This window comes from Homarus americanus, unplaced genomic scaffold (genome assembly GCF_018991925.1).
Source record: "Homarus americanus isolate GMGI-L3 unplaced genomic scaffold, GMGI_Hamer_2.0 scaffold51859, whole genome shotgun sequence".
Classification (NCBI taxonomy): domain Eukaryota; kingdom Metazoa; phylum Arthropoda; class Malacostraca; order Decapoda; family Nephropidae; genus Homarus; species Homarus americanus.
In genome coordinates, this window is record NW_024711292.1 from 18,856,882 (window position 1) to 18,881,180 (window position 24,299).

At 39.0% G+C, this 24,299-nt stretch overlaps 1 protein-coding gene across 2 annotated transcripts in view; it reads right to left on the bottom strand.

The window, feature by feature from the left end:
* LOC121855054 (NIF3-like protein 1) overlaps positions 1-24,299 on the bottom strand; it is a 228,135-nt gene that overhangs the window by 99,811 nt on the left and 104,025 nt on the right. For both annotated transcript variants that reach the window (XM_042349998.1, XM_042349914.1), the window contains 2 exons: positions 8,687-8,791; positions 7,526-7,667 (listed from right to left, as the gene is read on the bottom strand). In XM_042349998.1, coding sequence (XP_042205932.1) covers positions 7,526-7,667; positions 8,687-8,791 — 247 coding nt within the window. The remainder of the gene's footprint in view (positions 1-7,525; positions 7,668-8,686; positions 8,792-24,299) is intronic.

Below are 24,299 nucleotides of genomic sequence, written 5' to 3' on the forward strand. Positions count from 1 at the left end.
CAGCGGATATTTGGTCTGCAATTATGATGTGTCAGTTATTGACAAAGTTTGTGCTGAACTATGAGGACAGTAAAGAAATAGACACATGTTTTGCTGCTGCTATACAAGGGATTCCATATTCCCTGTACAACTCATATTTGGAAATGTTGTTGAAAGCCCTAAAACTAAAAGCCCAGCTAAGGAAGCAAGCCACGAACAATGCTTAACGTGGTAGTCTTTAATTATTGCTACATTCTTCCCCTCTTTCTCTTGCCTTGTTTGATGAACAAACATTAGTTAAGTATAGATCAGCTGTAGAGCAAGCCATTAATATTACTGTTCCCAGGAGTCCTAAGACTTTTCAGAAATTTAAAAGAGGATGGTCTAACGGGAACAGGCACAGCTGCTAGGTTCAGTTATCAACCCAGAGGAAACTTTAAAGGAGGAAACAATTCAAGACGTAGTAAGGGTGGCCGTTTGTTCAGAAGTGGAAGGAGACCTTATTCCACCACATCAGCAACTTCTCCCTCCCAATGAAGCCAGACAACTGGGTCGTCTAGGGGATTGGGAAAACAGGTTGGTTTCTTCCATATGGGCTTACAAGACAATCAAAGGGGACCTCACATGGACTTGGTTGAGGTGCCCTACCCTAGTTTTACCAAAAAGGGGTAAAAACCCAACCCACTTACTCACAGAACTTGTAATTCAACTGTTAAACAGAGGTGTGATAGAACTGTTGCAGTCAGAGAAATGTTTCATGTCTTGCCTATTCCCAGTCCCCTAGAAAGGCAGCGACAAATTGAGGTGGATTTTAGATCTTTCCTTCCAGAAAAAGTTCATTACCAAAACAAGTTTTAAGATGCCTATTATCAAGTGCCTGTTGCTCCCAGGTACAGAAAGTTTCTAGTGTTTGCAGTGGGGGATGTAAGTTATCAATTCACAGTGATGTCATTCGGCCTGACAATTGCGCCAAAAGTATTTACAAAACTGGCAAACATCCCCAGAGAGATCCTTGCGAAGGAGGGCATAAGAACTTTTGCTTATCTAGACGACTGGCTGATAGTGGGAAACTCTTTCGAAGATTGTCAAAGGGCGACCCAACGCACACTAGTATTATGTCAAAACCTAGAATTAAAGATAAACAAGGTCAAATCAAATCTCATACCATGTCAGACATTGGATTGGTTAGGTCTCCATTGGGATACAAATCAGCAGTCAGTCAGTCTACCAGAAGCAAGAGTAACACATGTGATAAACCAAGTAGAAGCCTTCTGTGTAAAACATGAGGTTTCTTGGCACGATTAAAAAAATAAAAAAAATAAATAAAATAAAAAAAATAAAAAATACTGGGTCTGTTGAATTTTGCCACCATAGTACTGTAGTTCCTTTGGGCAAGTTAAGGAAGAAGCAAGTAACTCATCTGGGGTCAAAATTGCTTCACAGGAACAGAAATATTGCTTCTTCTCTCTCTATTCAGATCAAGAATAATCTGTCATGGTAGACAAATTTGGACAATCTAATCAGTTCATCTCACTGGGTTCCCCCTCAAACAGACTTGGTCGTTTGTACGGACGCTTCTGAAATAGGATGGGGATACCAATCCTCAAAAGGAGAGTTCCGTCAAGGGAAGAGGAGCAACTCCCTTTGGGACAAACACATAAATGAAAAAGAATTAGCAATAGTCCTATTCTTTTTTGTTGGCAAACACAAATTTAAAAAACATGACGATTCTGTTTGCCATGGACAACAGAACGGCAGTGTTTTGTTTCAATCATCAAGGCGCAACCAGATGTTGGCTTCTTCTAAACCTAAAAAAAAAAAAAAATCAGTTTGTGTAACAAACACTTTACCTCAAAGCAACTCACATGCCAGGAGTGCAAAATAATTGGGCAGTATCGACGGAAACAGAATGGTCCCTAAAGGTATCGAAGTTCAAGAGTCTAGTGAGGAGGTTTGGGACTCCACAAATAGATCTCTTTGCCTCACAAAACTATCACAAGATACCAACTTAAGCATCTCTAGAACGATCGAATCGTTTAGGAAATGCTCTACTCATAGATTGGAACCGTTGGAATTCAATCTATCTGTTCCCACCTGTGAAAATGTTGCCCAAAATGGTTCACAAACTCAGATCCTTCCAAGGACAGGTCATCTTAATTGCACCGTATGGGATCCTATAGCCTTGGTGCCTGGATCTGTTGGACTGGTGCCCGCATCCATTACAATTGCAACAAGGATGTCTAGAACAGGTACTGCACACTCAGTTCGAGATATCCTTGGCTCTTCACGCTTGGAGTTTCTCAAAAGATGTTTAAATACATTGTTGGGTAATTTTGATATAGTTAACCAAGTGGTAGCAGGTCTTAGACCCCAAATTTATCAGGTTAACGACTCCAATCACATTGTAGGAAACAGTGGTACAGTGTAACCCCGCTTTACGCGGTTAATTGAACCCACGGAGGCCCGCGTAAAGCGGGAAACGCATAGAGTGAACAACAGAACATATGGGATTAATTGAAATAGAGACTGGGCCGACCCCCAAACTCCACTTTTTCCTGACACAATACGTACGTTTTAGTAAAAATAACATCTTAACTTTATGATGGTATGCACACACACATAATATAGAAGAGAAATATCAATAAGAGAATAATAAACTGTACCAGGTAAAAGAAAAATCAAGGTTTAACACTTACGTCATGGTAGGTTAGGTTAGAAAAAAATCAAGGTTTAGCACTTACGTAAGGTTAGGTTATGTTTTAAAAAATAAAGGTTTAACACTAACCTAAGGTTAGGTTATGTTAGGAAAATCAAGGTTTAACATTTACGTAAGGTTAGGTTATGTTAGGAAAAATCAAGGTTAGGTTTAACACTTACGTTAGTAGAAGAGATGGGTCGGCGTACGGGAATGGAGGCTCGTTCCGAGGCAGAGGGCAGGCTACTGGCCCTCAGGTGAGTCACCATCACTGTCATCCACACTTGTCAGGGCCTCCCTGACAAATCCCTCAAAGTCACCATCACTGTCTCTGTCTCTGTCACTATCACTGGCTTGGGCTGGCTGTGGTGGGTTGCGGGCGAAGAACTCAGTAATGCTTTGTTGACGGCTAGTGTTGATGTTGTCGTGATATACCTTGATGTGCGGCTCCATAGTCTGCAGCAGCTGGGTAGTGAAGACTTCATACCGCTTATCGTCAGGGTCGTCGGAAAGGAGGAGCTTCAGTTTCTCTACACACTCGATGGCACCCCTTACATTACCATGCGATAACTTGTGTTCTTCTTGGGATGACGCACCGCGTGTCTCTTCACTCACGTGATCGTCTTCTAACATCTCGTCGGCAGTCACATCAGGATCCCTTATCACCTCCATAATGTCGTCGTTGGTGGTCTCGGAGAAGCCTGCAGCTGTAACACTCTGCGCAGCTTCTCTGGCAAGGCCCACTGCTACTGCAACAGTCTGAACCTCACCAGTCACAGGTTGACTCTGCCTCCCACCTGGGATACCTTGCAACACGTCTCCATGCGTGACTAACCGTTGCTACAGACAGCTGATCCCATGCCTCCACCAAGAAGTCCACAGCTTTCTTGACGTTAAATTTCCTCCAAAAGTGTTTGACGAGAACTTTTTGCTCCACCAACTGTTGTTCCTCGCCCTCGTCGCTCTTCGCTCTTGCTATCGGTGTCACCCAGGTTACGCAACTCATCCTTGGTGTTGGTATGGTCGTTCAGGAGTTTAAACTTCCTTGCAGAGAATGCAGCTTTCACATTGTAGAGTAATTCTTGGTCCATGGGCTGGATTAATGACGTAGTGTTGGGAGGAAGGAAGACCACTTTTACATTGGGGTAACGATCCAACAGTAGGGGCGAGTGTCCTGGTGCGTTGTCAAACAGCAACAAAATCTTGAATGGAACATTCTGTTGCTCACAGAATTTCTTCACTTCGGGAACGAAACAGTCATCAAACCAGGAGAGGGACAGAGTAGAGAACATCCATGCCTTATGTGCGGTCAGCCAGTAAACATTTAGCTTGGTCATGTCCATGTTCTTGTAGGTGTGTGGCTTGCGGGCTGTGTGGATCACTGATAACTTGAGCTTACAGGAACCGGAGGCATTGGTGGTAAAGAGGACGGTGATGCGCTCCTTCTGCAACTTCCGGCCCTGACATTGCTGGCAGACTTGACAGCGAAGGTCTTGGAAGGTAGCTTTTTCCATCACAGACCGGATTCGTCCATGTTGAACACCTGGTCATCGGTGTACTGTCCTTCCTCCATAATCTCACGTAAGAACGGAGGAAAATCCCAAGCCGCAACACGGCTCAGCACTCGCTTCTTCACCACCAATGTTAATGTTGGTGATCTTGTTCCTCTTCTTAAACCTGTGCAACCACCCAGAGGAAGCATTGAAGGGTTTGGGCTCTGCAATTCCCATCTTACGTGACCCTGCTGCGTACAGTTCACGTGCGTACTCCTGAACTGAGCACGTGTCGACCGCCATGTTCCGTCTTGCCTGACGAATCAAGTAGCTCACAAGTAACTTCTCCATCTTGAGAAGCACCTTGTTGTGGCAATACTTGATCATTGAAGCACCTGCAGACTTTGTGATGTTCATGTGTTCTTTTATCTTGGCTGCATCCTTCTTTATCGTCCGGATAGTAGATTCGTTCACACAATACTGGCGCACCAAATCAACCTATCTTGTTCCTTTCTCCAACTCTCGGATGATCTTGTACTTCACTTCGTAGCTTAGGGCACGTCGTATCTTCTTTGGCTTAGGGCGGCTGGGTCCAGGTAATGCAAGGTTTTTTTGTGGTGGTGGTGGTCCGGTGGCAGCCATTCTTATGGAACAATAGATACCGATATACACGGTGTAGCCGGGAGGGGTGTAGCTGACGCGGGTAGGTCAAGGGGCTTCATCGCTCACGCGGCAGGGCACGTCATATTACATTAAACCAATCACAGCTAGAGGGGAGGGGGTAAGGATGCGTGGCGCAATCACAGTCCAAAATGTCATATGACGTCGCCGATAAAACAACAAAGACATACACTGCGCAACCTACTCGCGCCGCTTACCCAACATGGCGGGAGAGATGGCGGGAGGTTTGAGACCAAAAATGGTGCGGCGCAAGATGACCGCCAGCCACTCTCCTCGTATATGAGTAGATGCACCGCGCAAAGCGGGAATTCCGGTTCTGGCGGGGTACCGCGTAAATGTAGAAACGCGTAAAACTGAAACGCGTAAAGCGGGGTATTACTGTATTAGAATTTTTAGATTTTTTGTTCAGAGTTAAGGAACTTCAGCATTGGTTGACCTTCTGGCATGGGGTTTTAATATTACTTTGAAACCAAAAATTTATCAAATGCTCAGATCGTCCTTTTTCATTCAGAGACCCCCTCGGCCTAAGAGAATCCCACCTTGGTCTCTAGATAAAGTTACTAAATTTTTTGAGGCCTAATTACAATATAAATCTTATATTGTGTCCATTTAGGACACAGGATGGCAAGAAATTGTCTCCTAGTCAAATGACAAAATATTTATCTCAGTTAGTAAGTAAAGCAGACCCTGGCAAGAAATTTTTGGCACATGACACCAGGAAATATGCAGGGTCTGTGGCCTTTCTGTGGCATATGAGCCTCAGTCAGATCAAAGAAGTGGGCTTTTGGAGATCTTTAAACACTTTTAAAAACAGCTATCTTCATCTATCTCTGAAAGGTGCTTTACATGTGGTGGTGCTGGGGTCCCCTCCCCCACCAAGTCAATCTCCACAACCAGGTCCTTCTTCCTCATCAGAATAAAGTGAGTATCCTCATTGAGATATGTAAATTAACATTTTACCTTCCGGAAACTGTTCCTAATATTGGAAAATATTCCAAACGGTTTATAATCATAATCTGGACCTAAGCTAGCAGAGCCTTGTATGCAACGTCACCTCCCTCTCCACTTTCTGCTCGGGTATTCAAAGCTAGGCGTCACATTCTGGATTGAACAAAAAGCCGTTTTTATTCTAAAAACCAGATTTTGTGATATAGTCCAGAATGCGGCACAGGTATCCCACCCATCTCCACCCCTCGAGAGTTGACTTTTGTTTACTGCTCGCTCTAAGGCAAGAGATGACGGTGGCAGTGCGTGTGATAGAGGGTACGGGAGGGGGTTTTGAGAATTGCAATTAAATGCCAGGTAGCGACGTGTTCTAATATTACGAATTTTTAAGTAATTATTAGATGTTTTAATTGCTTGTATGCTGGCCTGGTGAGTTAATACTAGGCATTTACATACCTAGGTATAAGCTAGGCATCGCATTCTGGACTATATCACAAAAACTGGTTTTTAGAAAAAACGGCTTTTCCCCGGTCACTTCTATGACATTTTATAAGCAAAAAACAATAACTCAATCTAAATAACATATATAAACAAATACTAAATACTTCACTAGACCTTCGGCGCCAACTTTCAAACATGTCACTGTCACCTCCCCTTCCTCCCTCCCTCCCAGCCAGGGTTTGGTGGTTTTAGGCTTACAGTTTTTATATTATATAATATCACAGACTAAAGTTAGGAGAATATAATTTGCATTGGTGGAATTCTTGCAAGACAGTGAATAATTTTAATATAAACGTTATATATTTTGCATGAGATAAAATTTTTTGTACATTAGTACATTTAAATAAAGTAAAAAAATTTCAACTGTATTTTTGAGTAGATTTACATAAATTTGTTCATTTATTTTCATTCATTTACATGCACACACCATACTAAAAGAAACATAAAAGAAATAAATGACCTTAGTGCAAACCTGTACTGTACATGTACTGAATGATTAGGGTACTAAAATTTTTGTCTCGTGCAAATTATAGCTTGCAATTAAATGCCAGGTAGCGACGTGTTCTCCTAATATTAAAAAATTTTAAGCAATTATTAGATGTTTTAATTGCCTGTATGTTGGCCTGGCGAGTTAATGCTAAGCATTTACATACCTAGGTATAAGCTAGGCTTCGCATTCTGGATTACTGTATATCACAAAAACTGGTTTCAGAAAACAACGTTTTTTTTCACATTTAATTTACATTTCATATTTATTTAATTTAAGTTTCTAGCAGTCCATGGTGTCTTAGAGACACAGGAGGTGTGTAATTAGTGGGTCAGAGTTGTATTGTTGAATTATTACCTGACCTCGGTTGGTCCGGTAAAACGGATAATCCGGCAAGGGTTGGAACCAAAGGTGCGGGGAAAATCAGTGTTGGACCTATAATTGTTCACTTCTACACTGAAGTACCAAACTTTCCTGCATTAGGTCACAATACTATTATGAATGATGTGTAACTTGTAAATTACTGACAATCTACCTTTACAATTAACTTTACATATATCTTGCAAACTAAAAAAATGGAACACAAAATACCATAGAGTACTGATTTGAAGATCAGTTATTTATTAAATTTAAGCAAACTTTATCAGAGCAATTACTATTGGAGCAATTACAATTGATAATGAACGGGCTTTTGCCTAATACTGTATTGTAAAAGCAATTAAAGTAGTTAACCATGATGTTTACCTTCCAGGCTTTGCTTGTAATCCTCTTCAGAGGTTGAAACACAGGTGGGTGATATGAGAGAATGAAGTTAGCTCTTATTCTCTCTGCCTCATCCATCACTTCTTCTGTGAGGTCATTAGTTAGCATCATTGTCTCAATTTCCCTATAAAATACAAAATTGCAATTAAAAATATTAAATGCAAAGTCAAAATAAAGACAATTAAAGTATTGTGTGATAAATAAGGTACAGGCATCCCCGGGTTATGGAAGAGTTCCGTTCCTGAAAATTTGTCCATAATGCAGGACCATTTTTCTCATTGACTCCCATTATATAATTTGAGATGCGTTTCAAACAAATAATCCAGAAATTATGCCGAGTGCTGCATCGGTTGGTGAGGTGAGGTGGTGCGATCAGAGTTATAGAGAGTTAGCTCCTTAAAACATCAAGTTTAATGTCCAACTTAATTCCGTTATGGAATCTTTTATCACCACTGCTTTCACTTGAACTTGATGGTCTTTTTCCACTCATCTTGAATAAAGATACATAGATCCAAAACTGAACACAAACTGGGCAAAGAATTCAAACTGAATAGGGCCACAGTTGCTTTTGAGGGTAGCTGAACTGTCCCCCAAACGTCTTTTAGCAACCACCCAAAATCCACACGATATAATTATTAAAATTTCGGTGATTTTTTTTTCATTTATCAAAATTCCACAAGGTCGAATTTTTGGGCCATATCAAGAATTTTGTTATCATAATTTCAAAATTCCGTAAATGAAAATTTCCGTAACACGAGGGATGCTGTACAGTGTTGTACCTCATGGACCTGGAGCCGAGTTAACTGCTACACAGTGAGTTAGAAAACATAAGGATGTTTCTCCTTCCATGAATTTATATGAGATAGTTGTCAACCAGTGAGATTTACCAAAAGCTAATGGGTATTTGGTAATATTGTACCCTGCATAAATGATATACTGTACTGTACTGTAATCAGCAAACTAGATATCAGTCAGACATTACCCTATCAGTGATAATTCAAATCCATATGACAGATAGATACAGTAGATGGATGGAAAGTGAATGCCAAATCCTCCCCTAAAAAAAAAAAAAAAAAATTATAATTAAATTTTCTTTGGAAAACAATATCAATACCTGAAAAATATATCCTTACCAAAACTTACTTTTTACTATGTGGTTCAAGTAAGAGTCCTACATTGTCCCAAGACTCTGCTAAAGATGTGGAGGCCAGGCTGTTTAGACGTTTCACAACCTCACTGAGATTCATACTGTAAACAAGGAAACAACTTAACACACAAGAAGAAAAAATTCTTCAGCTGTACATAAATGTTTACAATTTCATTGATGCAAAATTCTCTTAATCATCACCATCATAATCAGTGTGTGTGTGCAAGGCATCTAGTGTGACAGCATTACATTAGTGTTAAGGTGCAAGCACTGCTTGCCTCCTCTTCCTTTCAGCTACCGCCGCTGGCTAGCCCTTGTGGTGAACAGAGAAGCAGCTTTGCCTAAGTCTTCCCCTGCCAGTACACAGCCTCTTCACCATCAAGACTCCTGCTGTGCCTCCTCGTGGCAACACACGGTAACTGGGTGCCTTGTGGGCCCAGGCTAGACCAGCAGGAGGCCCCAGAAGGACAGTGCATAGGCCCACTGGCATGTGGACACATCCTGGGACCTACCAACCACTGCCCTGCAGATTAACCTTGGTAGGTATAAGGCTACGGGAGTAATCCGCCAAACGAAAAATCTGCAGTAGAGTTCTGCATCATGCAGCCATGCTTACAAAGCTCCAGTAAGACCCCCAACGGAGGTAAAGGCGAAAGAAATAACCAACATGGGAACCCAACGACTACACCGATGGACGAAGGCAATGCCTGATGGACAGGCTACTAAGGCAAAACCCAACAAACTGGGCTATCGGCAGTCCACAGCAACTCTCTCTTTCCTTGGTCATTACAATTACTTGCACCACTGGATCAAGAAAAGGGAGAGCCAAGATGTGTGGTTGCAGCCTGCAATCCTGGCTCACCAGATAAATCAACTCACGTGCAGCAGCAGCAGGCCTATACACCCACGCATGCACGTATGTTCCTACGGACACTGCTGTCCAACCTGTCACCTCTCTGCCCTTTTCTCATAAGAACTAGTTTTCTCTGTATGAGACCAAAACAGATGTCTGTGGCAGACATTCCTGTTGCCAGAAGGGTGGAGCATTATGCCGGGCAACTACTTTTGCTGCATCTGTGCTTGCCAGAACCAAAATTGCACAAGCTGTGATTGTGCGAGAAACAACCGCTGATGTGTGCGGTGCAGAAAGGGGAACAATTGTCGGAATCCCCAGGGCAGGGAGCTGTCACAGGAGGGCACAGTGGACATCGCCCAGACACCACCACCCGATGATATCCTGAAAGACAGTAGTGAGTTCACTTAGTCTGAAAATGTAGTGCCAATAATTGCTGCTCCAACATTAGCAGATGTCCACGAGGTGAATGACAGGCAGCCACTGTTATATATTACTGTAAATAATTGTATAAAGAAATAATTTATATTGTTACAGCAACAACTGTATTTATTTACTTCAAATGTTGATTATTTATATGTAGACTCACTGTAGGGAGGTGGATTTATATGGAGACTCACTGCAAATAAACATGTGATTTAGAAGACTGTGCCTCAATCTCTCCTACATAAATAGCCTTAAGAAATGAAGACACCACAGAATTTGGCGACGAGAATGAGATTGCTTTGTACAGTAAGGCTTACAGTATTACAAGATTCTTTTGATCCTTCCACAGATGATTTCACTAGTTACAATGAGAGATTAGAACAATATTTCTGTGCAAATGAGATTGGCACTTATCCAGGTGATGCCAATGATGCCACAATTCAGGCTGCTAGTAAAAGAAAAGTTGCTGTCCTGATAACTGTCCTGGGTAAAAGTACCTACAAATTACTACAAGATTTATGCAGTCCAAAGTTACCCAAGGAACAGACTTTTGATGAATTAATTAAGTTACTGACAGACCACTACAAGCCCAAAAGACTTCACATTGCTGAAACTTTCAAATTCCACAGATGCATTCAGGAAGCAAATGAGTCCATTGCAGATTACAGTGCTAGGCTAAGACACAGGGCTGCAACATGTGATTTTGGCCAGTTCCTCACCAGAGCATTGAGGGATCAGTTTGTAAGCGGGATCCACAGTGCTGAGATCCAAAAGAAGCTGATTACCGCCGAAAGATCATTTGAAGAATGTCTGAAAATAGCCCAAGCTCATGAGGTTGCTGCCGTTGAGACGCAGCAGTTCCGGAATCAAAATGCGCCTGTTCACCAAGTTCAAGCTGCAGATAGTGATGAAGAAGTTTCGGTGCATCAAGTACAGCATTCAAGAAAGTCACCACAGCCAGTGCGCAAGGAAAGGGCCATGCCCAAGCAGTATAACCACTCCACTGCTAGGGAAGGAAATTCTTCAGGTCAAGCCTTCTACACAGACAAGTGCATCTCGTGTGCTAAACCCGGGCATAAGAGAGGAAATTGCCGGTTCCATGACTATGTGTGTAACAAGTGCAACACCAAGGGACACATCACTGCAGCATGTAACAGGAAAAATATTCACACTGTAAGGGTTGAAGACAATGAAGTACAAGATGTTCTACAACTTCAAGAGCAAATACATACTGTGAATTCTGTACATACCAGTACAGGTTGTACCTCTCTAGTCCGGCATTTTGTGGTCCAGAAACTCCCGTGATCCGGAACGATTTTAGTTTGTCCAATAGGTAGATAGGCAGCATTTTTTTTTTTTTTTTTTATTATTACTTATCTGAATTATTATTATTATTGCAGGAGTATTAAATTTTTGCTTCTCAGGCCCCAATGTGGGTCAGTGACCTATGCCCGGGTGGGCTAATCCCCATAAAAAAACAACAACAACAAAATCGCGGGAAATTAAGGTTTGTTTACATCCGGCAGTTCGGCTGCTCTCTCTCTCTCTGCTTGTCTATACAGAGTACAACATTTAACCCTTCAATATATATGAGCAGTAAATAAGTGTTGCTTTCATATTCTTATATAGAGTAATGACGATATGTTTTCACATGTGCGCACTTACATACGTGCAGTCTCACTTTTTTTTTACCATTAATGGTTAGCTACTTATATTGTTCCATTTATTAACATTAAATAACATTACAGGTACTTCAAACAACCATATTATTTTTTTTACATTAATTTTACTACAGCTACAATCAGGGTCTTATTTTCTTCATTTTTATATGTAGAACCAATCAGTCACTGGTTTTGTAAGCTTTAACATAAACAATGCCGGCAGCGGTCTCGTCTCCTCTAATATTCCACGTATTATTAATAAATTGTACTGTTAATTCTGCACACACAAACATTAATTCAATAAAAACAAGTTCAGAAACATTAATTAAAATATATATGAACAGTAAATAAGTATTGCTTTCATATTCTTATGTAAAGTAATGACGATATGTTTTCAAGTGTGCACACTTACATATGCGATCTCTCTTTTTTCTTTACCATTATCGTTAGCTACTTCTATTGTTCCATTTATTAACATTAAATAACATTACTTAAAACAACCATATTAATTTTACTACAGCTACAACCAAGGTCTTATTTTCTTAAGTTTTATATGTAGAACCAGTCAGTCACTGGTTTTGTAATCAACGAAAACAATGCTGTGTCATTTCCTCGTGTGTTTTAATATTCTATGTATTATTAATGAATTGTATTGCTCATTTTGCACACAAACATTAATTCAATAAAAAAGACATTCAGTAATAAACAATAATGAATCTTTTGTACATAAGAGAAATGACGCTGTTTACACGATTATGCACGTCGTCTGCACGTTGGCGGGCCGTTCAAACCGGTCGAAATTCAAGTTTCCGCAGTCAAAATTTTTATTGATTTTTTTTTTGTGTGTGTTCCAATAAAATACGTTAAGAATTAAAAACTCACGAAATTTGAGAAGCTACTATACGACATTTAACCCTTCAATATGTCTTCAAAGAGACCATGATGCAGAGAAAGTGGTGCTAGTGCTTCCAAGCATAAGCACAAGTCACTATCTATCCAGGAAAAGGGTGAATTTCCATGGTCCAGCACCGGTCAGGTTCCGAGGTTGCCGGACTAGAGAAGTACAACCTGTACTACTGCAAATGCTCCCATTAATGTTTCTTTGAGGATTGAAAAGAATGATGTTACCATGCAGTTAGATGCAGGTTGTGCCATTTCTATTGCCCCTGAAGACTTGTATGAGAAATATTTTTCTAGATTACAATTAAAGCCATCCAAGATACGTCTCCTCACTTATACTGGTGAAAACCTTAAACCATTAGGTGAAATATAAGTGGAAATTGATTACAAAGGGAAGCAGTTTAAACTTCCACTAGTGATTGCTCCAAAAGGTTTAAGTGCTTTGCTAGGAAGGAACTGGTTGTTCAAACTGGTACCTGATTGGAAAGATGTGTTTTTTGTAAATCATCTTCATGCCTCTAAAAATGTTCCAGATGTTTCCACTATTATAAAAAACTACAGTGAATTGTTTAAAGATGAGCTAGAATGTTATAATGGTCCAGAAGTTGAACTCACTGTTTCAGAAAATTCAAAATTTCACAAAGCTAGACCAGTTCCGTATGCCTTTCAGTCCAGAGTACAAAATGAGTTACTGAAAATGGAAAGTGATGGAGTAATTGAGAGAGTTTCATGTGCTCCATTTGGTGCTGCTCGCATTGTGTCTGTGAATAAAAGAGATTCAGATAAAGTCAATGTGTGGTGATTTTGGTGTGACTTTCAACAAATGTGCTGATGTAGTAATGTACAGTCGGCCATTAACATACGCTTGGGTTAGGTAACAGAGATACCCGTGAATGTTAAAAATACGTGTACTTTTGCTGCCCACCCCCCCCCCTAAAAAAACCCTGGCTCCCCATGTCCTTATTTACCATATATACCTGTGTGTAGTTCAAGTTTTTAAGAACAAATTATTTGGCAAAAAATTGGGGATCGACCTCAAAACGGGTAATAGTTTCATTAGGTTGAAAAATATTTACCAGTAACTACCAGTAAACAATGGAAACAACGCACCAACGCACCACCAGTTATGAGTGTCGGTACAGTTGCCAGGGCAGATCTCTTGCGTCATCATAACAAGCCCAAAGTAGCCAAATGCATGGTATGCACAGGACGATGTAAAACATAAAGTATTCATTTTTTAAAGTTTATTTATAGATACTTGTACTGTACATAAATTTTTGTTCATTACATTTGAAACATCAATCTTTGTTAATTAAATTTGAAACAAAAGAAAACTACGATACCGTATTTCTAAATACCGGGTATTTTCATTAAAATATTACATCACAAGTATATTTTACCTTAACTGTGACTGAATGAATATATTCTCAGAAATAAATATGGAAATGTAATATTTTTGCTGAAATGACGTACGTATTACAGTGGAAAGTGGGATAAACTCATGAAAAAGCAATGACTTTCGCTTTCTTTCGTTGTTCAAAAAATTTTACCATGGAACAAACCTGTACTGTACATTAGGGTTGCTCATTTTTTCACACTTTTTTAAAATTGTGGGTGGGGGTGTTTTTTCCCATTATTTTGTTACTCCTGAATTCATTGGTGCCAGAATTAATGAAATCCAACATGTTCTAGGGGTCGCGAATCCAAATATAAAAAATGAATTTTTGCGAAAAAACGTCAAAACTCAAGCTTTTTCTCTTATAGATCAGCAATCGCGCTGCTTTTCACTACTTAACCCTAATGGCTGGCTAGAGCAGCTATTCAGCTTTCCATTGACACCTAATTCGATTGCATGCACCTCTTATTTGACCTTCTAAGTCAGGTCAAAGGCTGTAGCCTACCTGCGTTAACGGAGTTATAAATTCACTAGGTTCACATTGGCAGCTTTAAAACCCTGCGCTTCTTTACAGTGTTTTGACATGTGTTGTGTTGTTGTTGTTGGTACTGTGGTGTTATTTTATAATTTACTCAAATCTGCTATATAGTGTGGCAGTAAATTTATGGTTATCTATTTATGTTGTATTTTCTACAGGTGATTAAATTGCTCTTATGTGACCCTATTTTGTTTGCCTATTTTGTTTTATTACAAAACGTTTTTTTCTTACAGAGTTCATCTTTTTATATACATACAATCATGGAAGAGAGTGAGTCGCAGTCGGAGGAGAATGCTAAGGGGACTGTCAGGCCAACATCATCCACTACCCGTTCTGCCACTGAAATCTATCTAGTAGGCCAGCCAGCATCGTCAATTAGACGCAGTAAACTCCCGACGATGCGTCAAGTCCTGAAGTTCTTCTTTCACACAGTGAATGAATCTGGTGACAGACAGGAGACGTTTAAAGAAACAGTGAGAAACGTACTCACGTTCTGGAATTTAGCTCGCATCAAGACTATCTCAGAGAGGGGGTGCCGGGAGAAGCTGACAAGGTTATGGGAGCACTGGAGAAGTCTACAAAAAAGTCGGGACAGGGCTGCAAAGGACAAGGTTGAAAACTTCAAGTCTCAAATTGACCTGTTGTGGGACATCGGAGCACCGGACGCCGTAGAGGACATCGAGAAGAACCGGCTGCTTACACCGGCCGACAAACAACAAGACATCACATCGCCTTCTATCAAGACCAACGCGGAGAAAGAAAAGCGTTCATGAGTGGTAACGATAAGATTTTTGCCGCTAAGAAGAGAAAGCAGGAGGAACGAGTCGAGAAACAAAGGTCGAAACAGGGAAGGTTCGCAGCCTGTGAACCAAGCAGCAGTGATTCGAGACCTCAAACCTCTGTGGTGGCTGACACCCCAACGGAAGTAGAAATGGAGAAAAAGGACACAGCGATACAACCGGCAGGTACACATCAAAGCACCCTAAAGTTAGGATAGTACAATTGACATTGCTGGATTCCTTGTAAGACCAGGAATATTTTGAATATAAATGTCATATATTTTGCACAAAAGATAACATATTTACTCAGAGAAAACATTTTATCTAAAATTTGTATGTCTAATGCAAAATATATGATGTTTATATTCAAAATGATCATGAAATTATAAGAATTCCAGCAATGTAAATTATATTCTGGCCGGGTAATTTGTATGAATTTTATGAGCTAAAACAAATATCTTCAGTTAATAAAAAAAAAAATATTCTTCACGACACTATCTGTCAATCAAAGTACCCCACCTTGCCTCCCCCCCTCTTCCAACCGCGCGGTCAGTCCCAACCCTCCCCTCCACCAATCCTCCCTTCAAGAGAAAGAGTGGGTGAAAAAAATAAATTTTAACATTTTGTATTAAATAATACCTCAGATTAAAGTTAGGATAATATAATTGACATTGCTGGATTCCTTGTAAGACCAGGAATATTTTGAATATAAATGTCATATATTTTGCACAAAAAATAACATATTTACTCAGAGAAAACATTTTATCTAAAATTTGTATGTCTAATGCAAAATATATGATGTTTATATTCAAAATGATCATCAAATTGTAAGAATTCCAGCAATGTAAATTATATTCTGGCCGGGTAATTTGTATGAATTTTATGAGCTAAAATAAAAATCTTCAGTTAATAAAAAAAAAAATATTCTTCACAAGGTAACAGATGGTCGGTCGCCGGTCCCTCCCTCCCACCCCCCACCAACGTCCCTACTAGATAAATGTGTGGGAATACCAGACTGTTTACCTTTTTAGTAATAAATAATAAATCAGACTAAAGTTAGGATAATATAATTGACATTGCTGGATTCCTTGTAAGACCAGGAATATTTTGAATACAAATATCATATATTTTGCACAAAAGATAACATATTTACTCAAGAGTAAACATTATATCTAAAATTTGTATGTCTAATGCAAAATCTATGATGTTTATATTCAAAATGATCATCAAATTGTAAGAATTCCAGCAATGTAAATTATATTCTGGCCGGAAAATTTGTATGAATTTTATGAGCTAAATAAAAAAATTATACTTCACCGTGTAAAGGGGTACACCCACCGCGGAATGTGAGCATCCTGGGTTCTGGCAGGGCACTGCGTAAACGTGGAAATGCGGAATGTGGGACCACTTAAAGTGAGGGTTGACTGTATATATATATATATATATATATATATATATATATATATATATATATATATATATATATATATATATATATATATATATATATATATATATATATATATATATATATATATGTACAAAAAATAAATGTTAAATGAATTATTTATGGTGCATTAGGCTAGGGTACTGGTCACTTCAGACACAAAGACGGGCTATAAATAGCCTTCTTTATCTCCCCTCCATCTCACCCTGAGCCAGAGGGAAGGGTGGTGGTAAATAACATTTGTTTGCTTATTTCCATTTACTTGAAATAGATTTACCGAATTATTTGTTTATTTATTTAAAAGTCATTTACTGAATATTCTATGTAAAAAATAAAATTTAAATTAATTATTTATAGGAGATAAGTATTATGATCAGTAAATATATGGTATTACTGGCCACTTCAGACACAAAGACGGGATAAAAATAGCCCATCTCCCCCTCTTCTTACAGCTGCCAATGGGAAGCATCTTGGTAATTAAATTTGATGTTTTTTTTCATTGTCTAATTTATCATGTATCAAAGTAATATTACTAAAAATTGTGTAGGTAGTAGGCAGCTACCAAACAGGTAGATACTACCGCCTGGGAAGATATTGGAAGCATAATGTGTTGTCTAATGGTAGACCCTGCTGCCATATGGCATCACGAAAATTGTGACCAAGTCCCAGGTTCAGCGCTGACCTGACTTTCTGCCTCATATACACACAATTGCAGCTTGAATTGTTCCTCTAACTTTGACAACACAACATACATACAGTATATTATTTCTCACTTTTGATCTTTTTTTTACTTTTTGTATTTATTTATGGTTAGTTACTTAAAATAAGGCCAATTCACTTCAAGTAATGGCATCAAATGTTGCCAGCTGGTGTAGTGTAAACACTAGTGACGTCACTTAAGCGTCTGTATTTAACTGTCAGTAGTTTCAAGAATTAATGCAGTCATTTACTGAATATTCCTTGTTAAAAAATATATTTTAAATTAATTATTTATAGGAGATAAGTATTATTATCAGTAAATATACCGATATGCATTACTGACCACCTCCATGGCAAAAAATAGCCCAATCTCGCGGTCACTTTCCCTTTCTTGTCTCCTCACTGGCAAATGGGGGGGGCGTGGGGAGGGGTGTGTGATGATAGCTGTGTTTATTACAGGGGTATAATGCTCTTTTACGGTATGTTAGACAGGTTTATAATACATTTTTATTATTTTAATATACCGGTAATCTTAATTGAATCCAGCTTGCCAAACGTAAGTTTCAGTATAAAATAATTAGTGGCAAGACCTTGTGAGTGGCTTACGATGTTTCCATCACCACTCTTGACACACTAAACCACAATATTTAAGAGGTAAGAATTTTATACTTGGTGGTTTAGACGACCCCCTAACTTTGGGCAGATTTTTTTAATGTTCAAATTCCGTCTTATAAGCCGAGATATACGGTACTCACTTTATTCTAATGAGGAAGAAGATCCTGGTAGTGGATTTTGAATAGATGGGGGAGGGGAACCCAGCACCACCACATTTGAAGCATCTCTCAGAGGTAGATGAAGATAGCTGTCTTTGAAAGTTTTTGAAGGTCTCCAAAAGCCCATTTCCTTGATCTGACTGAGACTCGTATGCCGCAGAAAGGCCACAGACCCTGCATATTTCCTAGTGTCAAGTGCCAAAAATTTCTTGCCAGGGTCTGCTTGATTCACTAATTGAGATAAGGATTTTGTCAATTGACTAGGAGATAGTAATTTCTTACCATCTCTTGATGAGAAAACATAAGGGCCTCTATTAGGGAATCTGGTTAACCATTCCTGAAGATTTTTAGCTGGACACAATATGTGAGGAACCCTAATTTCATCCATTAGACGTTATATCCTAATAGGTTGAGCTTGGAAACCTTCCCTTTCATTTTTTCTTATGATCTCCGTAGGAAAAAGGATAACATCCTCGTCAGAAAATACCAATAATGATGGATTATTGGAAATTGAAATCAGTTCACTTATTCTCATACCCGTTGCTATAGCTAGAACGAAAGCTGCCTTCGGGAGTAATTTATCCCTGTTCAGTTTATATTGTAATTAGGCCCCATAAGAAGATTAGTAACTTTTTCCAGAGACCAAGGCAGGATTCTCTTGGGTCGAGGAGGTCTCTGAATGAAAAAGGACGATCTTAGCATTTGATAAAGCCTTGGGTTCAAGGTAATATTAAAACCCCAAGCCAGAGGGTCAACCAAAGCTGATTTATAAGATGCAATTGTCGATCCTTGAAGGCCTTTAACTCTGAATAGAAATTCTAAAAATTCTAATAAAACTGTTTCCGATAATGAATCCGGAGTTGTTAACTTGAAAAATTGTTCAAAAAGATTCCAAGCTTTCTCATATTGAATAGAAGTTTGGGGTCTATGATCTGCTAATACTTGATTAGCTATACAGTCAACCCTCACTTTACGCGGTCCCACATTCCGCGTTTCCACGTTTACACGGTGCCCTGCCAGAACCCAGGATGCTCACATTCCGCGGTGGGTGTACCCCTTTACGCGGGTGAAGTATAATTTTTTTATTTAGCTCATAAAATTCATACAAATTATCCAGCCAGAATATAATTTACATTGCTGGAATTCTTACAATTTGATGATCATTTTGAATATAAACATCATAGATTTTGCATAAGACATACAAATTTTAGATATAATGTTTACTCTGAGTAAATATGTTATCTTTTGTGCAAAATATATGACATTTATATTCAAAATATTCCTGGTCTTACAAGGAATCCAGCAATGTCAATTATATTATCCTAACTTTAGTCTGATTTATTATTTATTACTAAAAAGGTAAACAGTCTGGTATTCCCACACATTCATCTGGTAGGGAGGGTTGGTGGGGGGTGGGAGGGAGGGAGGGACCGGCGACCGACCACCTGGCACTTGGTCACGGTGTGAAGAATATTTTTTTTTTTATTAACTGAAGATATTTGTTTTAGCTCATAAAATTCATACAAATTACCCGGCCAGAATATAATTTACATTGCTGGAATTCTTACAATTTGATGATCATTTTGAATATAAACATCATATATTTTGCATTAGACATACAAATTTTAGATATAATGTTTACTCTGAGTAAATATGTTATCTTTTGTGCAAAATATATGACATTTATATTCAAAATATTCCTGGTCTTACAAGGAATCCAGCAATGTCAATTATATTATCCTAACTTTAATCTGAGGTATTATTTAATACTAAATGTTAAAATCTAGTTTTTTCACCCAACCTTTCTCTTGAAGGGAGGGTTGGTGGGGGATGGGGGGGAGGGTTGGGACTGACTGACCATCTGGGGCTTGGAAGAGGGGGGGAGGCAAGGTGGGGTACTTTGATTGACAGATAGTGTAGTGAAGAATATTTTTTTTTTTATTAACTGAAGATATTTGTTTTAGCTCATAAAATTCATACAAATTACCCGGCCAGAATATAATTTACATTGCTGGAATTCTTACAATTTGATGATCATTTTGAATATGAACATCATATATTTTGCATTAGACATACAAATTTTAGATAAAATGTTTTCTCTGAGTAAATATGTTATCTTTTGTGCAAAATATATGACATTTATATTCAAAATATTCCTGGTCTTACAAGGAATCCAGCAATGTAAATTATATTATCCTAACTTTAGTTTGAGGTATTATTTATTACTATACCTGGATTTCCCCCCAAAATTTCTCAGAGAGGGAAGAGCCAGCAAGTGTAGTGTGAGAAGAGGGGGAGGGAGTTGAGTCCATTATTTGAATGGACATTAACTTGGCGACTGTATTTCTCTATTTCTCTTAAGTATTAATTGTGTGCATGTACCATCAAAAAATTAAGATGTTATTTTTACTAGAACATAGGTACTGTGTTGGAAAATGTGGAGTTTGGGGGTCAGCTGGTCACTATTTCATTTAATCCCTTATGTTATGTTATTCACTTTACATGTTTCTCACTTTCCGCGGTACCCTGTGGGTTACATTAACCGCGTAAAGCGAGGGTTGACTGTATTGGAATTACCCAACAACCCATTTAAACTTTTTTTGAGAAACTCCAAGCGTGAAGTGCCAAGGATATCTCGAACTGAGAATGTAGTACCTGGTCTAGACATTCTTGTTGCAATTGTAGAGGATTCAGGCACCAGTCCAGTAGATCCAGGCACCAAGGTTGTAGGATCCAATATGGTGCAATTAAGAGGACTTTGCCTCGGAAGGATCTGAGTTTGTGAACCACTTTGGGCAATATTTTCACAGGTGGGAACAGATAGATTGAATTCCAAAGGTTCCAATCTAAGAGGAGGGCATTTCCTAAAAGATTCGACCTCTCCAGAGATGCATAAAGTGGCATCTTGTGATTTTTTAGGGAGGTAAAAAGATCTATCTTTGGAGTTCCAAACTTCTTCACTAAACTCTCTGATACCTTTAGGGACCATTATGTTTCTGTCGATACTGGCCGGAGACGGGACAGCGCATCTGCCCAATTGTTTTGTACTCCCGGCATATAAGTTGGTTTGAGGTAAAGTGTTTGTGTTGTACAAATACTGAAAAATTTTTCTGATAGTTGTAGAAGGGGCCAAGACCTTGTTGACCCTTGATTATCTAGACAAAAGACTGTCGTTTTGTTGTCCATGGCAAACAGGATCGTCATATTTTGTAAATTTGGGTTTGCCGACAAAAAGAATAGGACCACTGCTAATTCTTTTATATTTATGTATTTGACCCAAAGGAAGTTGCTCCACCTTCCTTGATTGAATTCCCCTTTTGAAGAATGGTATCCCCCATCCTATTTTGGATGCATCCGTACAAACGACCAAACCTGTTTGAGGCGGAACCCAGGGAGAGGGACCGATTAGATTGTCCCAGTTTGTCCACCATAACAGATGATTCTTTATGAATACAGAGAGAAGAAGCAACTTTTCTGTTTCTACGAAGCAACTTCGAGCCCAGATGAGATAGTTGCTTTTTCCTTAACTTTCCCAATGGAACCACTATTGTGACAAAATTCAAAAGACCCAGAAGTTTTTCCCAATCGTGCCAAGAAACCTTGTGCTTTACACAAAAGGCTTCTACTTTGTTTATCAAATCTGTTACTTTTGTTCCTGGTAAACCGACTGACTGCTGATTTGTATCCCAGTGGAGGCCTAACCAATCCAACTTTTGATATGGTATTAAGTTTGATTTTACCTGGTTTATCTTTAAACCAAGGTTTTGAAATAGTACTAGTGTGCGTTGGGTCGCCCTTTGACAATCTTTGAAAGAGGTTCCCATTATCAGCCAATCGTCTAGATAATAGGGTGTGTCAATTTTGTCAACATGTTAAAAATCAAATTTGGTAGTCAAAATATTGTGCCTCTTTATGTCTAAACTTGAGATTAGCAAACAAAAATGAATTGAAATAACCCTCACCTACATCAATTATACCTTAAAGTTTCAAATATCAGTATTTCAACAAATTAATGAGACTTGATTAGAATTATTCACTTGATATTAACTAATCTCATGTAAGCATATGGATTATGGAGTATTTTATGGTTCTATAGCTTGTGTACAATATGCATGTCAGAACATGAACATGAACAGGCTCTCCGTGTGGGACAGTTTAATTCTTGTTTTGACTTGTACCAAGCGTGAGGATAAGGCGCCCGGCTCACTCTCCTTCTAGATATCATAGACGGTGGTTTGCTCTCATTGCACTTGCACCTACTCTACCAGACGAATTCTACATTTTAATTATTGTAAGTAGGGCATATTGATTGTCGCAGTTACTTATATCATTGTATAAAACATTATGTTCTAAGAAATTATTATGTTATTTCTGTTACAGCATTTTTGATAAACAAATTGATATTTTTTGAAACAACAATTGAATTATGAAACATTGAAATATTTTTCTATTTGTCAGATAGTGTGAAGATGTCAAAATTGAAGACAAGAAGTCAGTTGTCAACCCACTTGAGCCTGCTAGTTGGTAAAGGGAAGGAGCTTCCTGTATCAGAACTTCCAACAGTGAGAGACATGCTAAGATTAGGGTTACTCCTTCGAGAAAAAAATGCAAAGGACAGAAGGAACTATACAGATAAAGAACTCATAAATGACATGATAGTCCCTCTTCTGCATCAATGGACAAAAGCTAATGCACTATTCAAACCACCTGTGATTAATCAGTGTCGAACTATTGAGCTAAAACTAACGAAATTATGGCACAAAGCAGTTGAAACATCACTTGGTAAAGGAAACTTGGCCAGGAAAAATGAATTTCTGCACACACTTGATACTCTGTTTGACATTTTGACCTGCAAGTGCTCCATACAATTATGTTCTGAATCCAACTGTTCTCACTCAGGTAAGAGAGAAAATAATTCCCACATTGATTGTGGTTGTCCTCGTGAAAAGAAGATCCCTGTTTTAGAGCTTGAATTTATAAAGGCACAGAGGACAAAGGCAGAAGGCCAAGGAAGTATGCAAATGGGTTCAATAGATTATTCAGAAACAAAGAAGCAGATTGCTAATGCCAAGAAGAGAGAACAAATCCGAGAGAGGGAACAAAAGAAGAAAATGAAGAGTGAAGAAGCCATCCAAAGAGAGGAAGAGCTGTGTCAAGATGTTTATCACTTCTTTGATAGTTCTTCTGATGAACAGGAAGCAACATCAGATGATAGTTCCAAAGAGCCATCTGAACCTTTACCAAAGAAAATGAAATACAACACAAGAAATATTTCAAACATTGCTTTAGCTAGTATTCGCCACCATGCTGGACTTCGTGAGGCTGCAGAAATTGCAACTGCCGCTTGGATAGATGCAGGCCTCATCAGCCGAGAGGATGTATCTTTGGTGATAGATCATAATAAAATTAGAAGAGCACAAGAAAAAATAATGAAGGAAATATCTGATCAGCATGAAAAAGATTTAAGCGAGGGAGGGCTCTCCTGTCTTTTGTTTGATGGAAGAATAGATGACACAAAAGTTTTGCTAGAAGTAGAGGGAGTGAACAGAAAGTTTCCAGGTCTCATCAAAGAAGAACACTACTCTGTCTGTTCTGAGCCTGGTGGTCGGTTTTTGTTTCACTTTGCTCCCGAAACTGAAGTAGAAGGGAAGAAACATGCAGAGGTCATTGCTGATCATATTTTATGTTGGGTTCAGGAGAGAGGACTTGGCAGTTCACTGCAGGCTGTTGGTGGAGATTCAACTGCAGTGAACACCGGATGGCAGGGGGGTGTAATGACGCATTTAGAGAAAAAACTAGGAAGAAGACTTGTTTGGATTGTATGTGATTTACATACAGGCGAGCTACCTCTTCGTCATCTCATCCAGGAACTTGATGGTCCTACAAAGAGCAACAACAAGTGGTCAGGTCCCCTTGGCATCATGCTAGATGAAGCAACACAACTAGAAATAAATACAACCTTTCCAAAGGTCGAAGTTGGCCCTCCCCTTCCGGCGTTGTCTGAAGGAGTCATCAAAGATCTCAGCACAGATCAATCCTATGCTTATCGTATTGCCCAAGCAATAAGATCAGGAGAAGTGCCTCAGTCATTGGCTCTCTTGGAGATTGGACCTGTCAGTCACAGCCGTTGGTTAACT